At 46.3% G+C, this 13,556-nt stretch overlaps 1 protein-coding gene across 4 annotated transcripts; it reads left to right on the top strand.

Annotated features, from left to right (window-relative positions):
* Positions 1-201: 201 nt before the first annotated feature.
* chaf1b (chromatin assembly factor 1, subunit B) lies at positions 202-11,263 on the top strand. 4 transcript variants are annotated; one of them, XM_035392704.1, is made up of 15 exons: positions 206-306; positions 875-933; positions 1,483-1,642; positions 2,698-2,830; positions 3,367-3,484; positions 4,155-4,258; positions 4,673-4,769; positions 5,107-5,191; positions 5,590-5,683; positions 5,882-5,951; positions 6,051-6,142; positions 6,314-6,473; positions 7,051-7,524; positions 8,593-8,675; positions 9,685-11,263. In XM_035392704.1, the coding sequence occupies exons 3-15, from the start codon at positions 1,517-1,519 to the stop codon at positions 9,831-9,833; spliced, it is 1,785 nt and encodes a 594-aa protein (XP_035248595.1). In that variant the 5' UTR covers positions 206-306; positions 875-933; positions 1,483-1,516; the 3' UTR covers positions 9,834-11,263. The 4 variants fall into 4 exon arrangements, with proteins under 4 accessions (XP_035248596.1, XP_035248595.1, XP_035248593.1 ...); XM_035392702.1 differs by having other exon boundaries at positions 206-363; XM_035392705.1 differs by lacking the exon at positions 875-933 and having other exon boundaries at positions 202-306.
* Positions 11,264-13,556: the final 2,293 nt, after the last annotated feature.

The raw sequence follows: 13,556 nt of genomic DNA, 5'->3' as shown, positions 1-13,556 counted from the left end.
TGTAAATGCGTCGTTATTAAAGGGGGAAAACCACCAGGACACGCAATAAATTATGGGATTTACTGTATATAAAGCGTATTCTGAAGTCACGTACGTTTTATTTACGTGTGGACTCGCTGTATATAACCATGCATTTTCGCAGACGAGCAACGTCACCTTTTCTGTGTCATTTCCGGAGTATCGTTACTCTTTCGCTTTCGACCGAGCTCGGAGACAAACCGGAAATATACGGAAAAAGCCGACGGTGACAACTTCCCTCTGCCTGCAAATCAGCGCGGGAACAAACACCAGGGCCATTCAAAATCAGTGAGAGTTTATCTACAGTTTCTTAATATTTCACCGACGCACATATTATATATTTTAGTAAGTAACGTTTTATTTTGTTTGCTCGCAGTAGTCATTGTTAACCTGCCAGATTATGTCCTATCGGACCTTATCTGTTTTAAGTAGCTAATTTTAGCTATAGCTTAGTTCAATTGCCTATTTCGTCGCATTGTTTGTCTAATGTTAGTCCGGTAACATAGCTAACATCCTGAAGCGTGATCTAGTCTTTTTCCTCATTTAGAGACCAGGCTAACTAATGTATATTCTTGTGGTTACCATTAGCTATTGGTACATTACTGAATTTGACTATCTAGCTAAGTTAGTTAAGTTCTGGTTGGCAGCTAGTTGGTTGGTAGGTTTGCTAGCAATGATAGAAAAAATAGGTAATCGTTCGTCTATTTGATTCCTAGTTCGCAGGATAACGAACTTGCTCAGTATGTAAAAACCGATACCGAACCGTTTGCTTCCCACATAAGTCGGTGTGAGATAGCTGACAGAAGGATGTGTGCGTCTGGGAAGCTAGCTAACGTTTGCTGCCTTGTGTTTACAGTTGTTGGCCTCTCTTTGCAACTGTAGCCTGTTGGCATCTTTGCCAGACACACTTGCATTGTGAGTAATTATTTTGTTGCGATACCTAGTATCATACTACTAGTGCTACTTTCTTCCCAATATTGAGAGGTGAACAACCTAAGAGCTTTACTATATGAGGCGTCTACGAGAGCTTAATTGCATAAATTGTTTTGTACATTTCCATAACATTGTATACGTGCATAGATATGCGAGACACTAACAAGTGATTATGAAGGTGTAATTGTGTTTAGTATTTTAGAGGTTTGATATGTGGACATCGGAGACTGAATTATGAAGTTAGTAATTGTTTCTTTGTAAGTGTGTAGTTTGTACAGTAGCCTACATGCCAAAAGTATTAGGCCACCTGTTTGTTTTTTTGTTTTTTACTGTAGAAGAATTCAGTTAACATATGCACATTTATTGCATAACACACCAAAGTATAAACTTTTTCTACACATCATTTTACACCAGCAGATCCTAGTTGCCATTTCATTTTTTTAAGAATTTCATTTTTTGCCATTTTTAAAAAAAAAACCAGGGGTGGCTTAATTCTTTTATCCTGTACTGTAATTGTGTGTTGTGTTTCAGAGGGCTCTGTGGGGGGATTACTGAGTGCGTCAGGATGAAGGTGGTTACCTGTGAGATCGCGTGGCACAACAAGGAGCCGGTGTACAGCATGGACTTCCAGCAGCAGTGTGAGGGAAAGATCCACCGGCTGGCCACCGCTGGAGTGGACTCCACTGTGCGGGTGAGTTCCCATCCCGTCCACCTGCGGCTCCGCCATGGAGAGCTGGCCCCGCCCACTCACAGCTCTGCCCCCGCCCACTCACAGCTCTGCCCCCGCCCACTCACAACTCTGCCCCGCCCACTCTCAGCTCTGCCCCCGCCCACTCTCAGCTCTGCCCCCGTCCACTCACATCTCTGCTCCCGCCCACTCACATCTCTGCTCCTGCCCACTCACAGCTCTACCCCCGCCCACTTTCAGCTCTACTCCACCCCCACTCACGTCTCTGCTCCTGCCCATTCACAGCTCTGCATCCACTCACTCTCAGCTCTGCCCCACCCACTCTCAGCTCTACTCCACCCCCACTCACAATTCTCCGCTCCCGCCCACTCACAGCTCTGCATCCACTCACGCACAGCTCTGCCCCCGCCCACTCACATCTCTGCCCCCCCACTCTCAGCTCTGCTCCCGCCCACTCACATCTCTGCTCCACCCCCAGCTGCTGTGTGGTGGGATTGCAGTCGGGAGCATGAATTAGGGACTCAGACCAGGCAGTTGTGGAGTCAAGAACCCTGGGAGGTTATTTCTGTATCCCTGAGTGTGGCACTTTACCAAGGATGCTTGCACAGCTTTGAAATGGTTTAGAAAAACAAGATTTGGATATCCAAAGGTCTTGTAAATTAGGCTATTTGTAGTGAATTCTTGGTGAAACAAGCTGAATCATACAGACTGAGACAATAGGAATACCAAAAAGGTATTTGCTGTTGTGGAATAAGGATTAGCTCACACAAGACTCCAGTATATCAGGGTCAGTCAAGGGCAGCCTTCTCATTGTGTCCTAATGCAGTGTAACATTGTTATCATATTTAACACATGCCCTTAATCCACAGTTTATTTGACCTTTTATCTATTTCAGTGGTGTGTTCTACAGTAGGTGAGATTATTGGCTGTATTCTGCTGTAGATGGTATTATTGGCTGTATTCTGCAGTAGATGGTATTATTGGCTGTATTCTGCAGTAGATGGTACTATTGGCTGTATTCTGCAGTGGGTGAGGTGCTGTGCTGTGTTTCTGTACAGATGTGGAAGGTGGAAATGGGGCCGGATGGCAAGGCAGCGGTGGAGTTCCTGTCTAATCTGGCTCGGCACACCAAGGCCGTGAACGTAGTGCGGTTCTCCCCTAGCTCCGAGCTGCTGGCATCAGGCGGAGATGGTGAGAGCCCCTGTCTCAGAGTGCAGCTGGTCAGACTGCAGCTGGGTCCTGTTCAGCTGCTCCTGTCTCAGACTGCAGCTATCACTCTCACTCGTGTGCAGTGCTGTTAGCCCAGTAATGGAGAGCAGAAGGTGTTCTGCTGTAAAAGTGTACCCTTTTCCTGTCGAGCTGCTTTTCTCTTTGCTGGGATCATTGAGTTTCAGACGATCACAGAACAGTGAAACCTCTGTGCAATGGTGGCTGTTCCATTTTGAGTTGTTTGTGTGCCTGTGTGTGTGTTTGTTTGTATGCGTGGTTATTAGTATACAGAACCCTGTGTGTGTGTGGGGTTATTAGTATATAGAGCCCTGTGTGATTATTAGTATACAGAGCTGTGTGTGTGTGTGGTTATTACTATACAGAGCAGTGCGTGTGTGTGATTATTAGTAAACAGCCCTGTGAGTGTGTGTGTGGCTATTAGTAAACTGTGTGTGTGTATGTGTGCGTGTGTGTGTGTATGTGTGCGTGTGTGTGTGTATGTGTGTGTGCGCCTGCAGACGCCGTCATCTTGCTGTGGAAGCTGAATGACTGCAAGGAGCCGGAGCCAGCCGTCTTACAGGAGGATGAGGATGCTCAGCTCAATAAGGAGAGCTGGACCGTGGTGAAGACCCTGCGGTGAGCCCTGCTCTTTCTGTTCCTTCCGCCTGCTCCTCTCCCCCTGGTCTCTTCCTGCTGCTTCCCTCTCTCGTCTCCCTCTGCTCCCCTCCCTCTCTTCCCTCCCCCTGCTCTCCTCTCTCCCCTCTCCCTGGTCCCTTCCTCCTGCTTCCCTCTCTGTGCTCCCCTCCTGCTTCCTTCTCTCTCTGCCCCCTGCTACCCTCCCCGCCTCCCCCTTCTCCCCTCCTCCTGCTTCCCTCTCTCCCCTCCTGCTCTCCTCCCTCCCCTCCCTCTGTTCCCCTGCCTCTCCTCCCTTCCCGTGACCCCCCTGTTCTGCTGCTAGACTGCACAGCTTCCAGCAGGTCTGTGACATTCTGAAAATCTCCCAATGCATACGGGCTGTCGGCACATTGAGAATGCTTTCATCTCAAGCTTCATCAACAAAATGTTGTGGTCTACAACTGGACCATCCCAATATGATTACCTCTTTCACTGTTCATCTTAATCTGATCAAAGTGGTGAATGAAGCAGGGATGGGAGTTGTGTGCGCAGCCGAGGCTGATGGGAGTCGTGTGTGCAGCCGTGTCTGGTGGGAGTCGTGTGCACAGCTGAGGCTGATGGGAGTTGTGGGCGTAGCCGAGGCTGATGGGAGTTGTGTGCGCAGCCGAGGCTGATGGGATATGTTCTGCAGGGGTCACATCGAGGACGTGTACGATATCTCCTGGGCCAGTGATGGGAACTTCATGGTGTCAGGATCTGTGGATAACACAGCCATCATGTGGGACATCACAAAGGGTAAATACCGTACCCATTTCAGCGGTGTGTGTGGAGCAGCGTCTGTGCCCGAGTGCGATGTGGGCTAATGCAGTGCTGCTCAAGTCCCTGTTCTGGAAAGTTCTGTGCATAATGTGTGCTTGTGCTGTTGTGGGTGTGAGTACTGTGTTGTGTGAATCAAGCTTTAAGTTTCGTCATTTTTAAGGCAAGGCCTCCTCCAAGGTCATCAAGGCTAGAAAGTGCATTGTAAAAACATTAATGCAATCAAAAGGCACAAGAGAGAGGTGCGTTCCCAGGATTGGCCATATGGCTGCTGTGTGATTGAATCGCTGGTGTGATTATTGCATGTTGTGTTGCTGTGTGGTGTGAATATTGCCTTTTGCTGGTGTGAATATTGCATGCTGGAGGTGTGAATACTTTGTGTTGTGTTCGCAGGGCAGAAGATGTGCATTTTTAACGATCATAAGAGTTATGTGCAGGGTGTGAGCTGGGATCCCCTGGGACACTACATTACCACCCTCAGCTGTGACAGGTGTGTGTAACGGGATGTGCACAGGCACGCACGCCACAGACGCATACACACACACGCTCACACACTCGCACGCGCTCATGCATGCACGCAATTGCATGCGCACGCACGCCACAAATGCATACACACACAGTGTCGGTTTTTATTTAATACATGCCTTTCTATCCTCCAGCTTTCCTCTGTTTTTGGAATGCTCCCTCACGCTCCTGCTTTTGCTTTCACATCTGAGACCTTCGCCGGTCGCAGGGCTCATCCATGTACCAGAGCAGTGCCTTTACCCTCTGTATATGCTTTTTATCTGCTGATAAGCGAGCTTTGTGTGTGTGTGTTTCACACTCAGGGTCATGCGGGTGTACAGTGCTCAAACCAGGAAGAAGGCCTACAACATCAGTAAAATGACATCTGGATCAGCGGCTGAGGGGGAGGTGAGTGTGTGCGTATGTGTGTGTGTAGGTGGGTGGGTGGGTGGGTGTGCACAGGGGTGTACAAACCACAAATCCATTATGCTTTAAATGTTATCCACCTCTATATCCTATATGTACAGAGTACACATGTAAATGGCAGTTTGACTTTTAATCCTTGACTTTGTCATGTTCTCACATGACCTCCTTTGTTGGAATTAGTGTGTCTTTCCTCCAGTCCTCCATTCATAATCACACACATTCAGCACAAGCTTTTCACAACTTACTGGTAATAAAAGGCTGTTCTGTAACAGAAACTATTCACGTTCTGAGTACAAAGGTTGCTCTGCACCATATTTGTATGGTGCTGAAGTTGAGAGGGGACCTGTGGCAGTATTTGAGTGGTTTTGTGTGATTTGCAGGTGAAGAATTACAGAATGTTCCACGATGACAGCATGAGGTCTTTCTTTCGCCGGCTCTCCTTCACCCCCGACGGCTCCTTCCTGCTGGTTCCAGGTACATTACGACCCGTGACGCCCATGTAATGCACCTGTAATGCACAAATAATGCCCCCATAACACATTTAACCTGTAATACCCCTGTGACGCATCCAAAAGGCACAGGTAATGCACCTGGAGCATTTGGGTAAAGACACGAGTTATACCTGTTTTGTCAGTGTGACAGGTTAGACTTGTCTACTCTTTCCTCTCAAAGCTGGGTGTGTGGAGGCTGGAGAGAACGTTACTAACACCACCTACATCTTCTCCAGGAAGAACTTTAAGCGGTAAGGGCTTTCAGCGTGTGGGGTGGGGTTTAAACAATGAGATGGGCGGGGTTAAAAAGGGTAATTGGCGGGGTTAATTTATTGGTGGTGCTGTTCCAGGCCCGTCGCTCACCTGCCCTGCCCTGCCAAGGCTACGCTAGCCGTGCGCTGCTGTCCTGTCTACTTTGAGCTCCGGACCCACAAGAGTGAAGGTAAGAGACATCTCCTGCACCTACAGCCCGCCATGTTTTACCGGCTTGGTACCAGGAAAGAATGGCCAGATCTGGATTCTTTCTCACTCTCACTGCTCATATGTCCTGTCAGTCATTATGCACCCTCGTCTGTTGCGTTTCTTATGGTCTTCCTCTCTCCCTGTGGGGTAGACGGCTCCACGCAGACCCTCCCTAACACCCTGCAGCTGCCATATCGCCTGGTGTTCGCCGTGGCCTCTGAGAATTCCATCTTCCTGTACGACACTCAGCAGAGCCTTCCTTTTGGTTACATCTCCAACATCCACTACCACACCCTCAGTGACCTCACATGGTGAGTCTGCCTGAACATCCACTACCACACCCTCAGTGACCTCACATGCTGAGTCTGCCTGAACATCCACTACCACACCCTCAGTGACCTTACATGGTGAGTCTGCCTGAACATCCACTACCACACCCTCAGTGACCTCACATGCTGAGTCTGCCTGAACATCCACTACCACACCCTCAGTGACCTTACATGGTGAGTCTGCCTGAACATCCACTACCACACCCTCAGTGACCTCACATGCTGAGTCTGCCTGAACATCTACTACCACACCCTCAGTGACCTCACATGGTGAGTCTGCCTGAACATCCACTACCACACCCTCAGTGACCTTACATGGTGAGTCTGCCTGAACATCCACTACCACACCCTCAGTGACCTCACATGCTGAGTCTGCCTGAACAACCACTACCCACACCCTCAGTGACCTCACATGGTGAGTCTGCCTGAACATCTACTACCACACCCTCAGTGACCTCACATGGTGAATGAAATGTTGGGGGTTAGTCTTTGGGGTTAGGGGGTAAGGTTGTGTGGTTAGGGATTAGAGGTTAAGACTTAACCTCCCTCCTTTATCCAGGTCCCGGGATGGCTCTTTCTTGGCCGTGTCCTCCACTGATGGCTACTGCTCATTCCTGTCCTTCTCTCCGGGGGAGCTGGGGACCCCCCTGAAGCAGCGCCCCCTTCTGGAGACACTCACTCCTTCGTCTGTCCCTGAGAAGAAAGGCAAGAAGGTGGCGGGGGGCAGAACTGCCTCCCCCGTACCCCGGAACACAGAGGCCAGCCCCGGAGCGGGGTTAAAGGTCAGCACGGTGGGAGAGGGGGCTTGCGATGCCCCCTCCACCCCCCTGAGCACCAAGACCCCCAACGCCTGCACCCCTACCTCAGGCGACCGGACGAGCCAGTCCGGCCAGGCCAAGCCCCAGCCCCGCAGGATCATGCTCAACACCCTGGAGGCCTGGAGCAAGGCCAGCGCCCCTAAAACGACCAGCACCCTTACAGCGGGATCCCCCAGTGCCAGGACCCCCAGCACCCCCAAGGGGCCCACTCCCAGGTATTTACATTTACCCCTATGAACATGGAACACAATGAACACAGTGCTCATGGTAAGGCTAACACCAGTATGAACATGTAAGGCACAGTGCTAAGGCTAACACCAGTATGAACATGTAAAACACAGTGCTAAGGCTAACACCAGTATGAACATGTAAAGCACAGTGCTAAGGCTAACACCAGTATGACCATGTAAAGCACAGCGCTAAGGCTAACACCTGTATGAATTTGTAACGCACAGTGCTAAGGCTAACACCTGTATGAATTTGTAACGCACAGTGCTAAGGCTAACGCCAGTATGAACATGTAAACACAGTGCTAATAGGTTACTGTCGAACATCCGCAGACCTTGTTGTGCACGGTTTTATCGAAAAATACTTTCTACAGAAGTATGGCAGCTGCGCATATCCACGCAAAGTCTGAACCAAAGCTTGCCAATATTCTGGGGCACAGTTAAAACAATGTTGACACTGTGCTCCAGAATACAGTGTTACTCGCTGGTCATGGTGTCCCTTCAGTTAACCACAGTGCAGCGTCTATAACATTGTGTATCTAATGCTTTTTTTCTGTGGTGCTTTAAATTCATGCACTATAAGAGTTAGAGTTTCACTATAAAAATGTGTTCTTCTCTAAGTCAATTACAAAGCACATTGCTAATAGACTGAAATCTGGAATAGCTAGAAGAGAAGCTAAGAGAGATTTGGAAGAGAGAATTTTTCCCAGTCTATGAGTTTGTTGTTTCTGTGATTTTCAGGATGATGTCATTGTGACAGATTGTTAGCCCCCCCCCCCCCCACTGTTCCCCTAACAGCCATTCCTTTCCAGAATCCCCTGATCTGTTATTTTACAACAATAGAGAGTCTGTTAGTGATTTTTTTTTGTATGAATTGAATTGGTCAGTTCTGTGCCCTGTGAATCACAGGGAGGCCATGGAGATATCAGGCTACCTTTAAATCCAGCTCTTTATGTTGAGCCCCATTTGCAATGATTGCGCATCGCACTCAAAGCCCCCTGTTGTGGAAATGTATTCTGTTGTGCTTTGTTGTGATTGGCTCTTCTGTTTCTGCAGGCGGATCTCTCTGACTCCAGTCCCTGGGCCGGGCTCCACCCAGAACTTTGCCTCTCCTTCCCCCTCAGAGAAGGCCAAGCATGGTAAGTAGGCACCATGCCGGACTGTGATTATCAGCCCTCCAGGGGATTTATAGGGCTGAAGAAGGGCAACATACCTGTACATATTCCCGTGACATGTACGTGTGAAATGAATTTTGTATCATCCAGCTTTATTGATGAGTGTCAGGTTGTTTCTACATTAAAAATTTTGCTTTAGGGTTTAAAATTCAGTGAAGAGGCTTTATCGCAGGGGGTCCAGCGAAGATGGGGGATTTTTGACCCTGTGGACGCATAATATGAAGACAACTGAAGAGTTAATATGCAACCTGCAAACAGGCTACTATACAAAATATTCAAGCAAATAAAAAATAACCCCAAACTTTGGAATTAAGTGAAAAATATAGGTCTGCTTCCAGGGAGGGCTTGGAAATTAACTGTGTCAACCGTTGTCAGATGTTTTTAAGTGAAATTACAATAATTGTCACCATGCAGCACATTGGCTGTCATCATTTATTATTTTTCAATAATCATACCTGATGCGGTAGTAAATATCAAAAATTCAGTGAAATGAATGAAATGCCAACCAGTCCCACTCCTGTCTGTTGGGTTGTTATGACATCCATTCAGCAGCAGGGCCTTGCATCTTTAATGTGATTGACAAAAACACATCACATGATCACCGGAAAAGAAAGATTATCATTGTTTCACTTTTAAAAATGTGATAATCGTCCATATGGCTTATCGCCCAGCCCCACTCCCGGGTATTCCTTAATAATTTAAAAGTGCAGCCAGATGTGGCAGAGTCTCAGAGCTTTCACCGCTGGTGTCATGTGGCTCCGACTCCAACCAACTTCTCCACACGCGTAGTCAAAAACAACTATCAACAGACAATTCACCTTAAGTTTGTTACAAATTTTTTATCATACTTTTGCAGTGTGCAATTTTTAAATATTCATACAATATTGTTGTTGACTGTATTGCCCAACCCTAGTATTGTGTAATTTGTTTGTATTTGTGTGTGTGTGATGGGGTACACTCTGTCTTGTCCCAGAGAGGCCATCGCCCCCCAGTGACCCCATGTGCAAACCCCCAGAGCCCAAGCGCTCCAAGAATGATGAACCCCTCCCCAGTGCCACGCCCAGTGCCGCCCCCGGAGCCCCACCCAGCACCACAGATGGCAATGAGCCGCAGGACCCGTGAAGCCCCCGGTACAGACTGACTGATGTCACCACTGGCCCCCTCAAACTGGCCCCCCCACTGGCCCCCCCACCGCACACACTCCTGTTCCTCATGGACGTGGCACACTTGTGCTGTGTGTGTGTGTGTTCCTATCCTCCTGTAACTTTGGGATATCGAGTGTGAGGGCAATGTGCACTTATGGAGGTTGCTTCTTGTATTTTAAAAGTTATGTCTGATAAACACTTCAGCTTAGAACTTCAATTTTACCCATGATTCTCTGCACCAGTGGAACATAGCAATTTGAACATCCATCTGTGTTCCTCTACTGTCAGAATGAGGCTCAAGTCACTCTTCACTCACTGTTGTTTTGTCTGTGTTTTTGTGTATTGTAACTGTGCTTTGGAGTTACTCTCTACATATTATTTTTAAATGAACTGATAATATTAGACGTGTTATCCAGCTTAAGGACCGCTTCTGTTTGAAAACTTTCCGACAAAGGAATTGAGATGCGAGTAAATGTATCACTGTAAAAATAATTCTCTGGTCTTATGTCTCTCAGTGGTCAAGGTGCTTTGGTTTAAGGTGTACTATTTAATGTAAATTTGGTGCCCAATGTGGGGATGAGCATCTCCAATTCACAGCCCAATTTGGAATGGCCAGTCGCAACCACAGTCGCTTTCATGCTTTGAACCCCACTGCCGAGAGATTCAGGGGGAGTGTAGACACCCACGGTTCTCCTACAAAACACCTGGTTTCGCTGCTTTTCACACCACGGACTACAGCTCACACAGAGTGGAGTCTGAGGAACACCTTCCATTTCTGCAGTCTGTGGGCACCTGATTTACCAGCAGGGGTCACTAGATGGCGATGAACGCACAGTTGGCACTGGTATGGTTTATATCCAAGGCCGTGAGGCTAACCCATGCAGCGCAGTGTGGCGCCTTGCTGCCGTAACGCTAGAAAGGTTGCGTTTTTACATCCTGTTCCTGCCAAGCCTTGTCCAACATTACAGCATCGGTATAAAGGACACAACCTAATCAATTCCAACATTTTTATTCCTAAAATATAGCAGTTTTGTTTAATAGGCAAAGGTAAAAACGTATCAAGGCATATTAGGCTACGGGCACACTAAAAGTGTACAAAACAAGACTGAACACAAAATGGGGAAAAGTAGAGAGATTCAATATGTTATATGTGGTTTACTAATGCACAGGCTTTTAAAATTATATTTTAATATAACTTCTTTTGTTTCTTTTTTTATTTTTATTGCCTTTTTCCAAAATTTTCAATGCACTGAGCTGTGCGGTCACTCTGCAGTCCCTCAGCTGAGCTGCGCAGTCACTCTGCAGCCCCCCAGCTGATAAGTATTTATCTCTCCTTTGTCATACAATAAAGCCACCTGAGCACTGAGATTCTACCAAAAAACACATTAAAGTGAGATCTTAAAATCAGTCTTATGCCAAAATTTGTCTGCTACCAAAATTAAGGTTGGTAAAATACCTACCATTACACAGCTTTCTTTCAACTCTTCCTTGGGGTGAGATCACCAGAGAACCTGGATGCAGCTGGCAGCATTGCATTAGCTAATGTGTTTATTTGTGGATGTACGCTAGGCATTCTGGGTAAAGAGGTACAGAGAAGAACCGAAACTGGATTCCCCTTGACTGAATACAGCAGAAGACGGAAACCCAACACCCAACCATGAAGCCCCTGCTGAGTGGGTCTCCCATTTTCCTGTTTATGTTTATACAGCTGTTTGGTTCAAAATATGCTACCACAAATATTCCTCTTCAAATAACTACTGGAAACTTTAGAATCCACACTACATTTTGTTTAAACAAAAAAGACTGGATGTTAATGGTGTCTGAGATGCACTAAGATACTTTCGACATTATAAATTAAAAGTAGCCTTTGCACAAAATCATCAACTCCACATGAATTAAAAAATTTCACTCCAGGTGAAGTGTTCATAGGCATGGAATTGTGATCAAACTGGTTAAACTTATAGCCGTGTTATTAGCTATACGTTAGTGAAATGACAGCGCTGAGCAGGTCTGTTTTTGCCAGGTGAGGGGTGTGGTAAGCAGGTTTATGAAACACAGAAAGCTGCAGGTGGGATTACATTGTGATTGTTTCTTTTTTTGGAAGTACTCTGTCTTCTGGAGTGTTTTATGAAAGTGGATAAGATCTGATTATGTTTGTCATTTTAGTTGAATGATGTTAAACAAGTGAAATGCGGCTAGCATTGTTTTGTGATGCTTATCTGGAGGTATCAAAAACCTTGCCACCTCACCTCTGGGGCACAGGCCCTATGCATGGAGAGAGGCTGCCGGTTCAGTGCCCACACGATTACTTTTTTGAGATTGTGTATTATTTGGTTATGTGGGTTTGGGATTTCAGTCTGGTTAGCTTATGGAGTAGTGATCAGTTTGCACTTTTTCTATTGATAACATAGAGCTGCCACAAAAGTAATATCTTTTTCCCCACTATCCTCCCTCTCGGAGAATATGATTTTGATAGAACTGCACCATAATATCCAACCCAACAGTGAGCTTAATAAACGAATAAATTACATTTTGCTGATGGTCACTGAAATTCACGGATACACCACACCCTGCAGTGGGTTCCGTCTCCAGTCAGCTCCATTCTGTACCTGCTGATGGGGGAAATACAGTATATGAATTCAGTTCTCAGTAAAGATTTCACACCTAGTGGGGTTTGGACTAAGCCTACCAACATCAAATTTCCCTTTTTACAAATGAGTGCTAAACCACTGAGAATTATTTAATCTTCACAGATGTCTAATGTACTCTGAAACATTGCACAAATGTTTGTGACATTATCTTGTTTAGATGTTGAAACGACTTTTAGCCATAGACCCACATTAGCTTAATGCGTCATCTAAAACAGGATGGTTTTCTCAGCTAATATGAGACACCTTTTCCAGGGTAATAAGTGCCAGATACTGTGTCCTGGAATGTTTTTGCAGAATGTTTATTTTTAGCTAATTGTTACTATGAGAATGGCAAGGCATTTAGATTTAGAATGGTAACATGTAAATAAGAAACAAACGATCATGCCAACCCTACTAATACACGCACCACTCCTGTACACACACGGCGCCTCCCACAAGCACCACAGGCACCATGTATGTGTACCATGTCACCCCCACCCCCCCCCGGACGCACCCATGTGCATACATTCAATCCCACACACACAATCTGTGTGTGGACAGGCACATCTACACAATTGCGCACAAACACCCACAATTATGCACACATGCATGCTATTGTACACACGTACACATGCATGCAAGTGTGCGGAAAAACATCACCACATTGATATACTGGAGTGTTCATGCATACACCTGTATACACTAGCTGCCACTAAATCCAAGTCTAAACTTAATCTGTGCCTTTGAAACCAGCCCAAAATCTTATTTCTATTCTTTTTTTTTTTTTGCTAAATAAGACAAAAGTTTGAATTACTATTTGAAGATTTGGCAACGGGGTAAGACAATTTCACTTGTCGAGAAAAAAGTAAACCGTTTTGAGAGAAAGAGTCACAACTAATTTTAATTCTCGTTACAAGACCATAAAAATGGTCTTGTAACGAGAGTGGTGTACCAAAAAAATGCCCCAAGTTACTTGACATCACCTTATATTTAAAATGTAACTGGCTTCTGTACATTTGAGAAGCGCTGATCAGTATAAGAGTATTTTCGAGAACATAATTGCATTTCTA

The sequence above is a fragment of the Anguilla anguilla genome, chromosome 15 (assembly GCF_013347855.1).
Source record: "Anguilla anguilla isolate fAngAng1 chromosome 15, fAngAng1.pri, whole genome shotgun sequence".
In the NCBI taxonomy this organism is placed as follows: domain Eukaryota; kingdom Metazoa; phylum Chordata; class Actinopteri; order Anguilliformes; family Anguillidae; genus Anguilla; species Anguilla anguilla.
This window is presented reverse-complemented; position numbering and strand designations above follow the sequence as displayed.